Below are 20,645 nucleotides of genomic sequence, written 5' to 3' on the forward strand. Positions count from 1 at the left end.
GGCCCGTGAGCCACAACTACTGAGCCTGCGCGTCTGGAGCCTGTGCTCCGCAACAAGAGAGGCTGCGACAGTGAGAGGCCCGCGCACCGTGATGAAGAGTGGCCCCCACTTGCCGCAACTAGAGAAAGCCCTCGCACAGAAATGAAGACCCAACACAGCCAAAAATATAAATAAATTAAAAAAAAAATGCATGAGCAAATGAAATAGTTTAGGGCTCTAAAAAATGTGATGTTTTGAATATAAATGATGCTTCTTCTCCTCTCTGCCCTATACTTCACTCTCCTCTGTATGTTAAAGCATCATGGTCCACTGCATGTCCTGGAGAAGTAGAGCCAGGCTGAGGTCCACAAGAAGTAACCAGGAACACTTTGGGAATTTTTACAGCAATTGCGTGAACAACCTTGATTTGCTCAGGCCTTTTCACCCACCGCTTGGTTGGATCCAGGTTCCGATTTAGGGCTCTTTACGCTGGCTTTCGATTCTACCTCCAGTGCTTGGACTTGATGGCTGAGTAAGTCTGACTCTCCGGGCTTGGGTCTTCCCAGCTTTCCCAGGCCTTGGCTGAAGCATACTACTAGAGTCTTCTTCTCCTTTCTCTTTCAGGATCCATTCCTCTCTTGGCCTAGCCCCCAGGTCTCAAAATCCTGCTCTCCGCTCAATGGAAATGTGTTCAAGCCAAGACTGTTCGTCCCTGTTCATCAGACATATTTCCCCAAGGCAGTGATGAATTTATCCAAGTCTTTCCAACATTATATGGTCTCCTCAGCATAGTAAACATTAACACAATGCAAAGCACAATTTTTAAAAATCCAGGAGGTTGGTAAAGAATGTGGCCATAAAGTAAAATGAAAGTCTTTATATGAGCAGTAACTTTGATGTGGGTGTAATAGACATAGCTAACCACTTGATCACACAGCACCAGGGATCATCTTCAATTCAAGGGGAAAAGAAGTAGAAGTGTATTGTGCCACCTATCTTACCTCCCAAATGCTCATGGTGCCCACTCCTGCTACACCACCTTTTCTCTCTCAGCCTGTATCTATGGCCTCACGGGGAGTTCCCTATAGTCAGTTGACAGAGGAAGAGAATCCTGGTTTACAGATGGTTCTGCACAATATGCAGGAACCTCCTAGAAGTGGACGCTGCAGGATCACAGTTCCTCGCTGGGACATCCCTGAAGGACAGTGGTGAAAATAATCTTCACTGAGGGCAGGGTTTCAGGCAGTGTACCTGGATGTTCACTTGGCTTGGAAAGATAATTAGCCAGACATGCAGTTATATGCCAATTCATGGACTATGGCCAATGGTTTGGCTGGATGGTCAGGAAGGAATATGATTGGAAAACTGATGACAAGGAAATTTGGGGAAAATTGATGACAGATATTTGGATAGACCTCTCTGAGTGGGCAAAAATGTGAAGATATTTGTGTCCCATGTGAATGCTCACCAAAAGGTGACTTAGCAAAGGAACACTTTGATAATTAAGTGGAAAAAAATGACCTATTCTGTGGGTACCGGTCGCCCTCTTTCCCCAGCCACCCCTGTCATCACCTAATGGGCTCATGAACAAAGTGGCCATGGTGGCAAGGATAAAAGTCATGCATGGTGTAAGCAACATGGACTTCCACTCACCAAAGTCAATCTGGCTATGGCCTTGCTGAGTGCCCAATCTGCCAGCCGCAAAAGACCAACACTGAGTCCCCCATATGGCACCATTCCTCAGGGTGATCAGCCAGCTACCTGTAGCAGGTTGACCATATTGGATGGCTTGCATCATAATAAGGGCAGCATTTTTTTCTTATTGGAATACACACTTACTTTGGATATGGATTTACTTTCCCTGAAATGCTTCTGCAAAACCACCATCTGTGGACTTATAGAATGCCTTATCTACTGTCATGTTTTACATTGCTTCTTATCAAGGAGCTCAATTCACAGCAAGTGAAGATTGGCAATGGGCCCATGCTCATGTAATTCACTGGTCATCCTGAATCAGCTGGTTTGATAACTGGTGGAATGGCCTTTTGAAGACTGAGTTACAGTGACAGCTAGATGGCAATGCCTTGCAGGACTGCAGCTAGGTTCTCCAGAAGGCTGTATATGCTCAGAATCAGCATCCAATATATGGTGCTGTCTCTCCAATAGCCAGGATTCATGAGCCCAGGAATCAAAGGGTAAAAATGGGAAATTCACTATTCATCATTACTCCTAGTGACCCACTGGCAAAATTTTTGGTTCCTGTTCTCTTGACCTTATGCCCTACCCGCCTAGAAGTCTTATCCAGAGAGAAGAATGTTTTTACCAGGAGACACAATAATTCCATTGAACTGGAAGTTAAGACTGCCACCTGGCCACTTTATACTCCTCATGCCTCTGAATCAACAGGCAAAGAAGGGAATTATGGTGTTGGCTGGGGTGATTGACCCTGACTATCAAGGGAAATTGGACTATTACCCATAATGGAGGTAAGGAAGAGCATGTCTAGAATACAGGAGACCCTGTAGGGCGTCTCTTACTATTACCATGCTCTGTGATTAAGATCAATGGAAAACTTCAACAACCTAATCCAGGTAGCACTACTAATGGCTCAGAAGCTTCAGGAGTGAAGGTTTGGGTCACTCCACCAGGTAAAGAATCACGACCAGCTGAGGTACTTGCTGAGGGCAAAGAAAATACAGAATCGGTAGTACAAGAAGATAGGCATAAATATCAGCTACATCCATGTGACCAGTTACAGAAACATGGACTGTACTGTCATGAGTATTTCCTCCTTATTTTGGTATGGATATTTGTGTGTGTGTGTGTGTGTGTGTCTGTACAACTTGTGATGGCTAATTTTACATGTCAGCTTGACTGGGCTACGGGGTGTTCAGACATTTGGACAAACATTACCCTGGATGTGTCTCTGAGGGTGTTTCTGCATGAGATTAACATTTGAATTATAGACTGAGTAAAACACAGTGCCCTCCCATGGGTGAACTTCATCCAATCCACTGAGTGTCTGAATAGAACAAAAGGTTGAGTAAGGGAGAATTTGCTTTCTCTGCCTGACTGTCTTCAAGCTGGGACATAACTATTCTGCTGCCTTTGGACCCAGACTCAGACTGGAACTTATACCTTTCACACTCCTGGTTCTTGGACTTGAACTCGGACTTGGACTGGAACGGTATTGTTCCAGCTGATGGTATTATCAGCTCCCCTAAGTCTCCAGAAGATCTTGGGACTTCTCAGCTTCCACAGTCTTGTGAGCCAATTCTCCTCATGAGCCAATATATCCTGTTCATTCTAGTTCTGTTTCTTGGGAGAACTCTAATATACCTGTTCAACATTTAATCACTACTTGTCACTTTATATAAAATTATTTGTGAGATCATTTACGGTCTGACTACATGTCCCCTGAGTGTATTACAATAGCAATAGCTATTGTTAGTATTATTACAATGTAGTAATTACCAAACTACCTACTACAGCAACAGTAATGACATCCAACCATTGTTTTACACCTAAAAAAATGTCAGGCACTGTTTTTAGCATTTTATATGTATTAATTCATGCAATCCCTACAACAAACCTGTGAGTTAGATATCATTATGATTCGAATTTACAAATAAGGAAACCGAGGCACAGAGAGGTTAATTAACATACTCAAATATTGGGTTGGCCAAAATGTTCGTTCGGGTTCCTCTGTACCATCTTACAGAAAAACCTGAACGAACATTTTGGCCAGCCAAATTCATGCTGCAGCCAGGACTTAAAACCCAGCAGGCTGGACCTAGATCTCTATCATGCAAACTGTAGCTTATATTATTTTGCTTTGGAATTGCATAACGGAGGGCAGTAGTCTTCACACTATATTCTCCACACCTAATACATCAGAAAAGTAGCTTGAAAGTATAGTAGTAAGTAAGTAAGTAGTATCCTGGAACTAGACCTACTGGACATGAATCCCAGTCCTAACTCAATCACTTTTAACTGTGTGATCGGAGGCAAGTTACTTAACCTTTCTATGCCTCAGGTTTTTCACCAGGATTTTTGTTACAATTAAATAAACCAACACTTATAAAGTGCTTAGAACAGTATCTGGCGTTTAGTAAATACTCAGTAAATGTTAGCTTTTCTAATGATGCTGGTTTTATTCATCAATTTATCCATTCCCATCACCCAGAAAAAGGCATATAATAGAGACTCAATAAATATCTGATAAATTAAAGAATATATTTGTTTTATTCCACATTGCATTCTTTTATCTGGCAACAGTACTGCCCACTTTCCTTCCATTCACCCCTTCATCACCTATAATGTATGAGGCACTGTGCTAGAGGCTAGGGTGACAGAGCGAATAAGACATGATGTTGCCCTTGAGGCACTTGGAGCTGAGTACATAAACTGACATAATACACAGAATATGGTGTCATGAGTGGAATAACATTCTAACCTGAACCTTATGGGAGGACAGAGGGTGGAACATCTATCTAACTGGGAGGGAGGGGGAGGGGGGCCACCAGCAGCAGCAATGTAAACGACCTTCTGCTGTGAGCTACTTGTAGTAACTAAGGGGAATAGACCGTTCTCATAACCATTTCCCCAAATATCAAGATAATGCTGCTGAGGACACTGGTTTGTTAGGATGAGCAAATTCAGGTGCGACCTTACCGGTGGAAAGATTAGATGGCTACCTACTTCCTGCCTATTGAACGGATGCCAGGAAGGGTCTCCTGGCCCCCACAACTCTTCTTATACAACTGAGACCAAATAGGTTCTAGGCCTAAAGGAAAGAAAGAGGGCACATCAGTCAGAAAGGCATTTGCCTGCTAGTGACTAAATGCCCAGTGAAGACTGCCTTACAGACGGGGGTGATTTTTCTCACATAACAGGGAGTCTGGCAATAAGCAGGTATTGGCCTTGATTCAGCTGCTTAACAATTTTATCAGGAACTCAGGTCTTTTCCTTTCCTCTAAGGTGCTAGCTTTGGCTTTTATATTCATCACCCCATGGTTGCAAGACGGCTGCTCTCACCTTCAGATTTCACTTTCCTATTCAAGACCCGAAGGGGCAGTTACTATGCCAGCCTTTTATGAAGAAAGCAAAGCCTTTCCAGAATTCCGCCTAGCAGACCTCTGCTTGCATTTCATTGTCACATGGGCACTGCCAGCTGGACTGGAGCCTGGAAAAGCCAGAGAGAGCACTATCACAATTCGCTTAGACGAGGGGTTGGTAAACTTTTTCTGTAACGGGCCAGATAGTAAATATTTTAGGCTATGTGGCCCATACAGTCTCTGCTGTAATCACTCAATCCTGCCATTCTAGCCACCGTAGACAATCTATAAATGACTGAGTGCTGCTGTATTCCAGTAGCACTGCACTTTATTTACGGACACGGAAATTGGACATAACTCTCACATATGATGAAATATTATTCTTTTGATTTTTTTCAACCATTCAAAAATGTACAAAACAATCTGAGCTCACAGGCTGTATAAAAACAGATGGCGGGCCTGATTTGGCCCAGGAGACCATAGTTTGCTGACCTCTGGCTTGGACCAATGATAACCCATCAACCGGATCTGGGCAAAAATCTATGACAAAGTTGGTGTTCTCATAGTTGAACTATTAGAGAAATGACTACTGGATAGGGAACTAACAATGCAGCAATAAAGGGTAGCTTTAATTTTCTATATGAAATAGGATGTATATAAAGTATTTACTGTATGATGAGGACATATTTTAGTTCCTTTCACTTTCCTCCATTTTCATTTAAAATTCTTTCTTATTCATAAAGGCCTTTTCTCTGCTCCATGAAAACAGCTGTTATCCAGACTCTGATTTTTAAAGAATTAATATCAGGAAAATTTTTTTGGGGGGGGTATCTATCTTTCAGTCAACAAGGGATTGATTACTTCCTGTTGCTGCACTTTAACGGAAAGCTAAAGAGCCCTAAAATTTATGAACTAGAAACTCTATTTAAGTTTCATAAATGTTTCACAGTTTTCTTCCTGGCTTCCAGTGGTGAGGGAAATACAAATGGAAACCTAGCATAGAGAAAGATATCCTGCGTTCTGCTTTTGCCCAATCTCATTATACATTCTCCACTTATAAGAGAGAAGAAAAAAAAAAAAGATTTGTAACAAGCAAAAAATAGGCTCCCTCTTTATATATTTAATTACAAAGGCAATTTCCTTTATAGCCTACTTACAGGAATACTTCTTCACATGTTGCCAAAAGTATCACAACTTGTTTATTCAAAGGTTATGTGTGAATGAGAGCTTTTTGATATTAATCAAGTAATTTGCTAGCATTGCTGGGAAAAGGAAAAAGCTTTATCCTGAAAAATGAAACAGCCCATTAATCATGTTCACTCTATTGAAGACAATTATGGAGAGACAGAGGGCAAACAGACCCTTCAGATAAGAAATTCCTAAACTGATGAAACTTTTAATAGGGTTTGGCAGAGACTTCTGCATAGAAAGTGATGAAGTAAACTAACTTTAATCAACTTACAAATTCGATATATCAGGTATTTATGGATTCAAAAGTTACCGCTTGATATTAACCGAAAAAACCCCAATGAATATGCCAAATTCAAGAGCAAAATTCTTGCATATGGACTTTTTTGTTGGTGTTCATTTATTATCTCCAGTTAAAGTTAAAAGGTGAAACAGAATATGACTGTCCTTAAACATCTGTCTCATTTTTTTGGTTCCCTCAGCATCACACTCTTTGTAGGTTTCAGACTGGGTCTCCATCCATCAAAATTAAATTCTGCAGTAGGAGGCATTTAAAACTATTTGAATAACTGTAGCTGAATAGATAAGGTTGCAAGATAAGGGATATGAAAAATAACTCTGTTCTGAGGCAATATGGTACATTAGGAGGGGTCCTTTTCTGGCATGATGAATTGCAACAATCCATTAGTCAAACACCAACAAAGAGTTAAGTTTTATAAGCCAGGCATTATCTGAATTAGTTAATAACATTAAAGCAAATTGAGAGAAAAGAGAAAAAGTTTCCATAATATTGTCAATTATTTCCTCAATTCGTTTGCAAACTTCACTGTTACTAAATTAAAAATTTTTTTAAATGGTATAATGTTAGCCATCAGGGAAATGCAAATAAATACCACAATGAGATCACTTCCCACCCAGTAGGATGTTATAATGAAAAAAAAAGAACATACCAAGCATTGATGAGGACACGGAGACGTTAGACTCTCATATATTGCTGATGGGAGTGTAAAGTGGGGCAGCCACTGTGGAAGACAGTTTGGCAGTTGCTCAAAAAACTAAATGTAGAATGGTCCTATGACCCTACAGTTTTACTCCTATGTATCTATCCAAAAGAATTGAAAACACGTGTTCACATGAAAGCTTGTATATAAATGTTCGTAGCAGCACTAATCATAATATCCAAAAAGTGGAAACAACTCAGTGTTTTAAAAATGGTGTGATAGAACCTAGTCCTAAAGAAATTTTCAAATATTTAAAAAATTCTAGGTAAACCATCATCTTTGAACATTTCGAGTACACTTTTAAAAAATTTTTATTTATTTACTTATTTGTTATACAGCAGGTTCTTATTAGTTATCTATTTTATACATATTAGTGTATATATGTCAGTCCCAATCTCCCAATTCATCACACCACCACCACCCCCTTCTCCCATTTCGAGTACACTTTTATAAGATCATGTAGTAGAGAAAAAAATATATTAACAGCAGATGTCAGAGTCACCTGGTAAGGGAGGAACTGACTTTGATTAGAGCAGGAGTTTTGAACTCAAATGCCTCTAGAGGCTGAGCAGAAGTGGGGGGGGGGGGTGGGGGGGGGTGTGGACCGTGACACACCTGCGAGTAAAGTCCTATCTGAATGGAACAGCCCACAGAGATGTGGTCCCAGTTGCAAGATATTTTGTATTTCAAGGAAAACCAGAAACCCAAGTTTGTTTTTATTTTTGTTTATTTTAAAACTCTAGATTCCTAAATATTTGTTCACACTTTAAAAAACATGTGTGGAGGCTAAATTCAGCCTATAGGCTGCCAGTTTTCAAACTCTGTTTTACGAAAAACACCTGGATAATCAGCTTTCCTTATAGGAGGACAGGTCTGGAGGCCTTTGCATAAGCAGGTAACGGGAGTTTTGAGATTAGGATGAGCACAGGAGAGAGGACCCCCTGAGAGGGGAGTGAAACCCGCGGAGAGAGGTAACCAGTGAGAAATCCCACTTGCCGGGAGAGGCTAGAGAAATACAGAAAACAAGGACGTTCATATTCAATTTTAAGTTATTTGATTAAAACCACTGTGCCACCAAAACCTTTAAAGCTGGCCACATACACAAATGCAAATGGTTTTAGGGGAAATCAGAAAAGAGTCTGCTCTGAATGGCAGAGCAGTAAGAAGAAAAAGCCAAGAGAGAAGAGTGGAAGCCGAGGCTCAGAGCCTCAGGATGTGAGAGGCAGGTATTCACAAGAACTAGGGAACTGCACCAAACATCCCATAGAAGATGGGGAGGCCAAACATCGGCTGAGCTCAGCTGACACCTGAATTGCAGGAGAAAGCTGCAATTGGTACACTTTAATTAGAAGCAATTCATGCCAACCCCCCACTACTGACAAGTAAAGAAAGAGAACAAAGTGACTGGAAAAAAGCTAAATTATTTTTGTGACCCATGTATTCTCATTGTACAATTGAATGATCCTCTCCTCCTCTTTCTACCCTCTCACCATGTAGGGATGTAGGTGGAATTGGTCTCTAGTTTTCAGTGAAAGTCTTTCAGATGGAAACACTCCTCACTCACATCTGATCCTCAGAGACTAAGGGAATAATGGTGTATTGATTGCGTCCATACCCATCAATGCCTGCCCAGGATTTAGACTAAAGTCATAAAATTAGGAGAAAGACCTGCTTTTGTACTGAACGTGATCTTGAATGAGTCGTATGGCCATTCTAAGCTTCTGAATCCTCATCTGGAGTTTGGATTTGAGGGTAATTATGATTCTCTTGTCTACTTTGTTTAATTGTTTTCAAGAGCTAAGTATAAAAATAATATGAAGCCTTTTGAAAACTGCAAAACGCTCTGCATGCAAAAAAGATAATTACAACAGGAACACAAACTTGAGAGTGAAAAAATGAAATAATTAACTCTCTTCATTCAGATTTATATCTATGGGAAGGACCCCACTGCCCTGCAATTCCAAGGAGCAAGTTGAATGCCATGTATGGCATATAACATCACCCAGGGAGCTAAAGCCAATGGAGAAAGGTGATATAATTGGGGTGCTCCAGTGGTCACCTCATTTTCAGCAGTGCTTAGAGTTACTGAGTGTGTTGCTTCCTGTATTAGAGAATTCGTATTGCTTAATCATTTGGTTAATGTCTCCAAGATGAAATACGTTTAAAACTAAGATATTTAAAGGTCATTTTGGCAATTTCTCTTATCCTGAAAATGGAGAGCAACAAATCTACATTTGCCATGTCTTCTCATGATCTGAGTGGTATTTCTTTTCTAGAATGAGGACAGGAAAGTGCCCTAGATAAAGGAGTGATTCAGCTTGGTTGTTGACAGGCACAGAGGAGAGTGTGAAGAGATATGCCAAGGTGTTTACAACAGTAGCTTAAGAAGTGCCTGCCCTCATCTCCTTTGGACGCTTGCTTGTCTGGATTTAAATCGCTCACTGAAGGACAAAAGCTTTGATCTCACTTTAGTTCCTCTGCTAATCAAAACGTTTCAAAGTATGTCTCAATCCTCATGACTTCCTCTCCTGGAGGATCAAATGAACAGACACTTATGTTTGAACTCAAGTTTAGTTGTAGACTTTCCAGCCACATAGTGAGTGAGTTAGAGTGAGACTGTGTGTGTGTGTGTGTGTGTACATGGACGTGTGTGCAAGCACGTGTGTGTGTATAACAGAGAGAAGGTGGACAAGTTTGGTGAAAGGGAATCACACAGATTAGTCAATGATCATAAAGACTTGTAGCAAATGTATTTACTGTTGTTACACTGCAACAGGGAAATGGCATGTTATTCATATTTTACAATTATTCTCTGGCCTATAAAAAGCTTTCATCTAGCTAGTGCACTCCAAATAGAAGAGCCTCAAGTAAAATAAAGGATAAAACGCTAGCCAGGGGCTTCCCTGGTGGTGCAGTGGTTAAGAATCCTCCTGCCAATGCAGGGGACACGGGTTCGAGCCCTGGTCTGGGAAGATCCCACATGCCGTGGAGCAACTAAGCCCGTGCGCCACAACTACTGAGCCTGTGAGCCACAACTACGGAGCCCAAGTGCCACAACTACTGAAGCCCGCACGCCTAGAGCCCGTGCTCTGCAACAAGCCACCCAATGAGAAGCCCAAGCACCACAATGAAGAGTAGCCCCTGCTCGCCACAACTAGAGAAAAGCCCGCGTGCAGCAAGAAAGACCCAACGCAGCCAAAAATAAAAATAAATAAAATAAATAAATTAAAAAAAAAAACGCTAGTCAATTTCATCATGAAGGATCACATCCAATTTGGTTATGTCTACTGAAATCTTGCACATTGTGCATGTTGAAATCGCTAATGAACTTTGTATCACTGATCCATCATGGCCAGGTCAGAAGAAATAACCAAGCAGTGTCATCAGATGACAGGAATGGATCTTTAGAAATGGTTTCATCGACCCTAATGCTTCTCTGTACCACTTTTACTTAGACCAGCTGTGTTTTGTTAGGCATGGTTCATAAATTTATCCTAAAATGAAGAGTTCATGTCTTAAATCAGGGACCCACACTGAGTTTAGTGATTAGGAGTTTCAGTTAGTAATATCTTCCACGTATGCAATCCATAAAGAATCCATGAGCAAATCTTTGCTGGTGAGCTTTGTGTCTACCCTCTCCTCCAAAGAAGAGATGTTTCACAAACTCTAGATGGTTGGCATTGAGCCATGTAGGATGTAACCTGTAGCTAGGACTCGACACTTTACCTGCTATGTTTGATCCCTGTGAATGTGTAAGCTAAGCTATGTCATTTGACTGCTATAAACTACAGCTTCTTCATTTCAAAGTGCAGAGGTCAAACCTAATATTCTCTCCTGCTAGTGAGCAGGAAAGAATATTAGAATTTTTAAAAAAATTTATTTGTTTTATTTGTTTATTTATTTTTGGCTGCGTTGGGTCTTTGTTGCTGCGTGCGGGCTTTCTCTAGTTGTGGCAAGCGGGGGCTACTCTTCATTGCAGTGGGTGGGCTTCTCATTGCGGTGGCTTCTCTTGTTGCAGAGCATGGGCTCTAGGTGCACGGGCTTCAGTAGCTGTGGCATGAGGGTTCAGTAGTTGTGGCTCACGAGCTCTAGAGCACAGGCTCAGTAGTTGTGGCACGTGGGCTTAGTTGCTCTGTGGCATGTGGGTTCAGGTTGCTGTTATGACTTCCATGAATATCACTTTGTGGCCACTTGAGAAATAGTAGCAAACTAACTTATCTTTATCATCATTCACAGAGCAAAATTTTGGAATGAATACAAGTCCAAGCAAAAATTAGTTCTATAAACAGAAGTGACAAAAAATTAACTGATAAAGTTCCTTGACTCACATTATAGAGAGATATACTTTGCCAGTATAATCACATTTTATTAATATCATCAGTAGGTAATTGAGAGAATAGACCCAATGGGATATAATAAAACAATATTGATGTACCCTTCTATATCATTTAATGCAAAATTATTCAATTGAAATCTAATAGAATACTACGTAGTAACAGCTAAATACTTGGTGGTATAGGACAGATTTCTAAAAAGATACTTTAAAATATCATAATTCCAGTGAAATTTCCCAAACAGCCATCATTACAAAGTATAGGCAAAGGAACATTTACAGAATAATAGTCTATTGCAAAGGAAACATAAAATATCCAGACAGTAAGCATAACAACATTTTAAAAATAACACAAAAAGAACTAAAAATGAAAACATATTGAGATTATTAATTGGCTTTATGTAATTTAATAAATTGATGTCTGCAGAATTAAAAAGCTAATTATCGCCAGAGTCAATATGGCCATTACTTGCTAAATGAGATTAGAAAAGGGCCTACATTAAAATCAAAGGTAGGGACTTCCCTGGTGGCACAGTGATTAAGAATCTGCCTGCCAAAGCAGGGGACAGGGGTTCGATCCCTAGTCTGGGAAGATCCCACATGCTGTGGAGCAACTAAGCCCGTGTGCCACAACTACTGAAGCCTGTGCGCGTATAGCCTGTGCTCTGCAACAAGAGAAACCACCGCAATGAGAAGCACGTGCACCACAACGAAGAGTAGCTCCCGCTCTCCGCAACTAGAGAAAGCCTGCACGCTGCAACGAAGACCCAACGCAGACAAAAATAAATAAATAAAATAAGTTAATTAATTTTAAAAAAATCAAAGGTAATCACTTGTTTCTATTCCTCACACACAAACTCACCCCTCTCCTCCCTCACCAATTCTGATTCTCTGGTAACAAATGATCTTTTACACAATACTAGAGGAGTGTCCAGCTGAAAAACAAAAAAGGCATTTTAATTCTTTTATGACATTTTTAGTATTTTTGGAAAGAAATTACTTTGCTTGATTTCTCTCTCAATATGTTTTTTAAACTTTCATTATAGTCTCTAGCTGCTCAATGATGTTGCCAAGAGAAAGTTCTCAGAGGAGTTATTCTGAGTCTTCTGGGATGGAAAAGAAAGATACATGATAGAAAATTATTAGAAAAAGTGCTTCTAGGAGTCTTGAGCTATTACTGAAATATAGAACTCTATTCTCTCCATCTGACTTGAGAATGGCTGACAGCTTTGTCTTGAATGAGGGATATTCCTGTCAAATCCAAAGGAGGTAGGAGAGAGAGGTAGGTACATGTGGCTAATGTATAATCAATAATAATCATTAATTTGTAGTAGTTATAGTAAGGGTTGCTGATATCAACAGATTTTCTGTGTTCAGAAAAGATGACATAGTTTCATTTTATTGGTGAACTATAGAAAAGTGTTAATATCCCAAGCAGGGCCAAATTCCCTACTTCAAACACTGTTCTGGTAAAAATGGCCATATTTAGAAGACCCCGATTCTCTAGTTCTGATCCTGGAGGAAAGCACAACTGTATTCTGCTGAGAGACATGGGTACAGCACATTCAGGAGTCAGTTATAAGGAAAGCTTGAGTTGTTGTTGAGTAGAACATAAAATACAATAGACAAGGTAAAAACTGACAGAGAATTCCATTATCTCGTTAAAATTTTTATATAATAACAAAATTATATATCGCCTAATTCCTTGATTATAGGATAAAATTTAGCTATAAGGATTTTATTTTATGCCAAACACCCTGTGGATGTGTGAGGTTATGTTCCAGCTTTACAGTTAAGGAAACCAGGGCTCAGAGGTATGAAATAACCTGTCCATGTCCCAAAGCTAGCAAGCAGCAAGCCCGTCCCCATGCTGCCCTATGCTCACATGTCCTGTGTCATGAGAGCACTCAGGCAGTGAACCTGAGTCCGGAGGTGGTTTCCCCGCCCCCTTTGGTATTTCTCTAGCTATTCCATCTTCCACAAATCACATTCTCTGCCTCTCTTACTACAGATTGATCATGAAGATGAAAGGAGGTTGCTATGGTCTGGATATTTACATTCCACCAAAACTCGTATGTTGAATACGTAACGCCCATAGGTGATGGTATTAGGAGGTGATTAGGTCATGAGGGCAGAGCCCTCATGAATGGAACTAATGCCCTTATAAGAGAGGCTCCAGAGAACTCTCACCCCTTCCATCATGTGAGGGGGCACAGGAAGTCTGCTACCCGGAAGAGGGCCCTCACCCGACTATGCTGGCACCCTAATCTTAGACTTCCAGCCTTCAGAACTGTAAGAAACAAATTTCTGTTATTTATAAACTACCCAGCTTGTGGTGTTTTGTTATAGCTGTCCAAACAGACTAAGACAGGTAAGGCATGAAAAACATCTGAACAATTTAGACTGTGAGAGCCAAACAAGACTTCAGTGAACATGTAACTAAAGCCATTTACTTGCCACCTGAGGAGTATAAGGCCCCCAAGGTAAGTGATTTAACCAAGTTCCCAAAACTAGTTAGTGGCAGTTATACAACAGGCTACAGAAATGTTAGATACTAAGTCGTCTTAGTATATGAAATAATTGCATAATTGATTCTATTCTAAAATCAGGGTAGAGTTTTAACTTGGATTGAGGCACTACGCTCTGAAACCAGTGAAGGCAGGGGCCATGTCTTTCTTTTCTCACATTGTTTTTCTAGCCTGGCACACTGTTGAGTAGAAAAACATAAAATAGACCATAAATGAAAATTACATCTACTATTTGCTCATGATCAACATGATATTTTTGAAAATCACTTTCTAAAAAGTAGAGATTTGGGGATCCAATGACTTTTCATTTGATGTTTTCACAAATGAAAGTGATGACAGTTTTCACATAGTATACATTTCCAGTACAAAGAAAGGAAATGCATGTAAGGCTTGGTTATTCTCTTACAAGGGAAAAACTGGGTTTCTGTGGATAATTTAAGAATTGTAATCATTCCAATTCATTTCTATGTACCTTTGGAATATGATTTTTCACTTAATTTAAATATTATTTCCAATACCATAGAATTTGCTTCCTACTATTTAACACTCAACTCAGTTTAATGAAGGGGTATTGCTAGAAAACTTGGCTTAAGCATTGGAACTGCCACAAGCTGAAATGGCAATGCAACCAGGATAACTCTGTTATATTTAGTTTTGTAGTAGAGAAAGGTGCGTACCAGGATTTTAACCTTCTTCCTGTGTGATTTTGGGTGGTCTTCCTGCAGAATGCAATCAGAGAAGACTTTGAATCGGCTTTCATTCCCTCTGCCACTTCACCACATATTGACCTCTTGTTGTTGTAATTCCATAGAGATTTGAGATGTATTTTGCCCCCTGGGGTACTGCTGGAATTTGAAGCTTCTTGTTCACTTGAAATTTCTGTGAAGTTTTTCTCCTAAGTTTTCCAAAACGTTCCCCCAACTTCTTACAACTGCTCTCTAATGTTATTGTGTTAGTTCATTGTCTACTTCCGAAGAGTGGAGTGAAGAGCTTTTGTTTAGCAAGTAAATCGTGGATCAAATGAGAAAGTTCCAAATATGTGAGACAACTTGATGAGGTCATTAAAAAAAACCTAAAGGAATCTACAAAGTTAATATCTAAAATGGTGTTTGGGAAAAGTTTCTGGAGATTTCCAGCTTTCTCATAGGTCTGTTAAAATCCAAGACAGTATAAGTGTTGTTGCTGTAGACGATTTTAAAAAGGCTTATAAACGTATTTGTTATCAATGCTTTATTGTTGAAAACAAAATCGAAATTCTCTGGCACATAAAACAATTATTTCTACAAAAGGAAAGCCTACAAATCTTGATAATTTATACAAATAACAGTTTCTCAAAAAATAAAATTTTAATTTAGTAAACTTGTGCTCTATATTTTTAGCACTGTCTGCAATAATCCACCATAAATCCCTGAGCGGAGACATTTTTTGACCATGTTCTATAGACCCCCTCAACCCTCCCCCCAAGTTGGTCAGTTACTAAGCCCAGCCCTGTAGTGAAAGGTGTCAGGGACATTTAGTTGTTAATGATCCATGCATTTTATGACACAGGCCCAATTATTAATGCTACTTGGGAATTGGGTCAACATGAAGTGCCTCTGCTGTGCCATCAGCAAACCTACCAAGAACCAAGTGTGTGAAAAGAAGAACAATAACAATAAAAAGACACAAAATGTTAAGACGAGGAAGTCATCATAGGTCAATAACTATTTAAATAAATAAAAATGTTAGACACTGAATTCACCTCTATATCCTTATATTAAATTCCTTTTTTCCTTTATTAATTTTTTTTTTTTTTTGCAATTGCCAATGCACTAGAAGATGAAAAATATACTTCAACCCACGCTTTTGGTTTGACCACGTGCTTGTTGTTGTTAAACATTAAATATCATTCTGAAAACACAGTGATTTAATTATAATTTAACTTTTGGCCCTTCAATGAAATGTTTACCAAATAATATACATATTAGGAGGGCCTTCTTTTAATGCCATCAACAAATCTCTCTCACTATGTTGCCCTTCTCACCAAAACACTAATGCCATAGGAACACTACTTTAATTCTTTATCCCACCTTATTCAGATATGCAGCAAAACATATAAAATATGAAGAAAACATAATATGATCTATTTGCATGTCCAGCTTCCCTTAAATGGGGACGCTGACCATATATACACGGAATGTGAAAGGACAAGAAAAAAAGCTAATTTTAAGTTGCAAAGAACTGGTTTAATGAATCAAGTTTTGTTATTTTGCTATGGTAGAATAATAAATAAATAAATATATTGGGTATTGTATAGCTACTTTCTCTAGGAAGAAGTTGAGAGTGGATTGTTGTTTTTACAGTTAATTTTTAGTAGCAAAGTTTGACTGCAAGTCAAAAAATGTTCAGTAAATGTTTCTCTCTACTTCCCTTATAGTCTTTTACTTGTGAAATTATCACTGAAGTGGTTACTAATAGGTAATGAAATAAAATGCCAAATTTGCTAGTGAAAAATAGTTTTCAACTGTGAAAAGCACTTGGCAGGAGACCTAGAAACACGTGGGCTAATGCTATAGTCTACTGCAGCTTAAAATAAGTCATTTTTTATGTCTTTTGGGAAGAACAAAGTATGATTAAAAATAATTCCTCAAAAACTTATCAGCACTGCTGTTTAGGTACCTATTAGAAAGTGATTAGCATTTCATACCAACTCTTTCCAAAATATAAAATCGTTGGCAACCATCATTATACACCCTCGCACAGACTTGATTTTTAACCCAGCAACATCTGGAAGGCACAAAGCATCTTCCCTTTTGTCTAATAGCTGCTGGTTAGTTATTGGAACTAGACCATTTGTTAAGCTTCCTTTTGATTTACTGCCTTAGCATGAGCGTTAACCAGGAATAGCCATTTTAAAAGGCAATTTCAAAAGCCTAAGAATTAATACAATGAATCCTCCTAGGCAGTTTTGGGAAAACGTCAGTGACGTCAAAGTAAAAAATGCCTGCCTGGAATGCATAAGGCCTCCCCAGTCCCTTCTACAACACCAGTGAGAAACATGGTTTGCTCTGTTCTGTATACCCTTTTCAGAACATGAAAAGCAAAGGATGCCCAAATGATGGTGACATTTAAATCATAAAACGTTATGTGCACTAGTCAGGAAACAAATGTAGACTCTGACAGATCCTGACACAGTATTTAAAGAAAAAAAAAGTTTTCTAAGTTTTAGACATTGATAAGCAGGCTGTCCCAAAGAGGGAAGACAGCAGCGTCAGGACAACCGGCCAGCTCACCAGGATTCACACGACACTTGAATCACTGTGTGTGAACACTTGACCGTAATAGTTTACCGTGGCTGAACAGAAATTCTGACTTCCTCTCACAGTGTTTAAGGAACAGTATAATTTCTAAATTAGCTTTCAAAATTGAACAAAATTTGAAACTCAGACTCCCCTCCCCCCTTTAAGAATGCCAAAAGATCCTGTTTTAAGTGCTCTGGTTTACAGTTCTATGGGTAACAATTACATCCTGCAGGAGGTTTCCAATGTTTCTCTTTTTGGTGTTAAGGGCTGTGCCCAAGCAAAGTAGATACTTCCAGAAGTGGCAGTGACCTCAGTGACCTCTGCCCCCCAGTCTTGAAGTCCAAACTAGCTCTTGTCATAGCACTGCTGGGAAGTTCTGTTCGTTAATGAAGCCGGCTTTCAAATATGGAGGAGGATGAGGTACGGCCCTCCTGTGTCAAGTCTTGGAAGTCTTCAAGCCTTGCTTTTCCATGATGTTCCAGAGTTTGCGGAGATTGGACTGCGTGATGATGTCATCCGGCTTGAGCTGCAGCGCCCGCAGGTAGTTGGCCTCGGCCTTCTGGAGTCGTCCATTGAGGTGCAGGATGGCTCCCAAGTTCATCAGAGCAGCCGGATACTGGAACCAGAGAGAGGAAGGAAAACGATTAAGAGGCCATGGCAAGCTTTCCTTCATGGAAGACAAAAATCTTCATCCATTTATGCAAATGATCCCCTTATGTCTGGAGGCATTTTATGGAAGCAATGTAGCAATTTATACAAATAGATAAAACAGGAAGGGAAATAAAGGTTTTCAAACAGCTGCTGTGTACTTTGTGCTTTAAAGAGGGCAGGCAGTTAGGGAAATAGCTTTTTCTTTAATGAGAAAGTATAGGTTACCTATGGAGACCTAGTAACCTAGTCACACTGTACTTTCTTGAGAAAAAAGTTAAACGGGATACAATTTTAGATGGAAAGAATTGAACTTTTTTTCAACTCAATGCCAAGAAATAAAAAATTAAGTGGAAAAAGTTGACAAATCTATGTCTACCCATTCTTTGCTTTCTCTCCTTAGCAATATTCTAGGCCATTTCGCAAACATATATAAATAAGTAAAATATATTGTAAAATTTTACTGATGTTTTCAGGGTGAAAACCCTGAAAAAAATTCAAATGCAATCACTAAAAATGCTTTCCAAATTTAACTCATGTAGTTTAACGAGATAAAGTTCTAATTTTTAAGTCAAACAGCTTTTAAACTTCTAATGGTCGATGTTTACAATCAATATAGCAATATAGTATGTAGCACTAGTTTAATACAAGGGTTTCCATCCCCAAATTCTCAAACATTAGTTAACAACAACAAGGCCTTCCCAAAGGAAAAAACAGTTTGCTTGTTATCTATGAATAAGGGCTGTTCCGTTCTTGTCTTGTCCCTGGAACTTTCTGGCTAACAAAGGGCAGCTGATACCTTGGCAGTTACATAAATGCATATTTCAAACATCAGATAAAACTAAAATTGTTTATGCTAAGATTATGTTTTCATTTTACAGATGGTGTCAACTATTAATTGTCTTGGCAACTATGATACAGCCTAAAATAATTCACAATTATTTTTATGGTTTAGTGTTTTCACAATGCAAGCATTTTTTTTCAGCTGAATTCATATGACTCCACTCTTTACTGTAAATACAATTATTTCTCAATCAAAAACAATGCTGGGGGGAGGGTTGAATAGCTCCGAGTAAATCAGCTGGGAAAAGATGATCAGATTTGGATTTGAAGAGATCTGGATTTGAGTTCTTGCTCAACCACCAGCTGTGACCTTGGTGAGGTCCCCTAACATATCTGTGTCCCAATTCTTTCATTTATGAAATACTGAATAAACATCAACTTTTTTGCAGGTTGTTAGAAAGACAAAATGAGAAAATAAATGTAGCATAGTATTGATACATGCACATAATAAACACTCTACAAATGTCAAGTTCACTTTTTCTTGTCTCATTTTGCTTGAGGTCTAGCACATGCATGTTTATGGTTTTTATGTTGTTATACATACTTTATAATTTTTATTTCAATGGCTGCATAACATGTCTCTTTGGATGTATACCAAAGTTGTCTTAAGTCTTCAACTGCTGGGTATTATTTTCTGGCTCTTCTGTATCCTTTTTTCTTTTCCAAAAATAATGTTGCAAATATAAGCTATTCCTGACCTTCGAAAACCTTTTGGTCAGGATGACTCCATACTTATCAAGAAAAATACAGATGGTCAACTTCTAATTTTAAACACCAATCCAAATAAACATAGCTCTAAATTACATGAGCAGTGACTAGCTCCACATTGGAAACCTAAAATAACACCACCTACTCTGTCTTCCTAAAAGAACTTTGTTATCATACCACCCACTGTTATACTGAGTTTCTTGATGCTGGGACACATTTCTGAATTACGTCCACTCCCAGAGTTTAGCATGACTATCAATAAACAGCTACTAAATTGAAGGCGAAGTGTGTTCACAGCCTGACTTACTGGAGATGCTAAGTAGATAAAATGTTCAGACTTCCTGCTATCCTGAGTGGGAAGAGAGGAAATGGGGAGGGAGAACCACGGCTGGAGACCATTCCCTACTAACCAGAAATAGAAAAGGCCCAGTGATGGGGCTGAGAGAAACCAGGTGGCTCTGTGGGGTAGTGGTTATTTCTTGAACCACTTTATTATCAGAGTCTGTACCTAACTATAATTGCAACTCAAGGGGATTATTAAAAACACTCAGAGGTTACAGAATCACACTGCCTAGGTTCCAATGCCATTTCTGCTCCAGTGACATGTGCACTTAGGAAGCACTGAGACCACAGCTTCTTCTGGAAACGGGATGAGACCAGTACTTGCTTCACAGGGCTGTTGATGAGATTACATGAGGATACAAAATTACTGTCTTTTCCCTCTTCTTTTCTGTCTCCTCATCATCTCATACACACAAAGTAGGATCTTCTTGTCAATATGCCTGAATGACCACTGAGTCCAGATGCTGAGGATTTGTGAACTGGCTCTGCCTATACTAGGTTTGTAGCCTTTCTTAGGTTAAACCTGGAAAAGACAGCTGTGAAACCAGGTGGTGAAGTACATACCAAGCCACATAAATAGGCTTTACTATTGTTACTAAATTGCAGCCTCGGGTCCCTCTGTCCTTAGATTACTTTGAAGTCACCTTTCTGCTATCAAGTGATGAAAAAAAGTTAATATTATTCAAAGAAAACACAATTAGGAAGTTATATCTGTTATCAAAATGAGTTCGGAATGC

General features: G+C 39.3%; 1 protein-coding gene and 1 pseudogene across 1 annotated transcript in view; one reads left to right on the forward strand and one right to left on the reverse strand.

Moving 5' to 3' along the window:
• LOC133101644 (uncharacterized) overlaps nt 1–8,536 on the forward strand; it is a 52,318-nt pseudogene extending 43,782 nt beyond the window's left edge.
• A 6,812-nt stretch (nt 8,537–15,348) lies between these two features.
• The window catches only part of TMTC2 (transmembrane O-mannosyltransferase targeting cadherins 2), a 409,124-nt gene continuing 403,827 nt past the window's right edge, over nt 15,349–20,645 (reverse strand). The window contains exon 12 of the mRNA XM_061205503.1: nt 15,349–17,983. Within this exon, the coding sequence (XP_061061486.1) occupies nt 17,804–17,983 (180 nt within the window). The 3' untranslated portion in view covers nt 15,349–17,803. The remainder of the gene's footprint in view (nt 17,984–20,645) is intronic.

Source organism: Eubalaena glacialis, chromosome 11 (genome assembly GCF_028564815.1).
Source record: "Eubalaena glacialis isolate mEubGla1 chromosome 11, mEubGla1.1.hap2.+ XY, whole genome shotgun sequence".
Lineage (NCBI taxonomy): Eukaryota > Metazoa > Chordata > Mammalia > Artiodactyla > Balaenidae > Eubalaena > Eubalaena glacialis.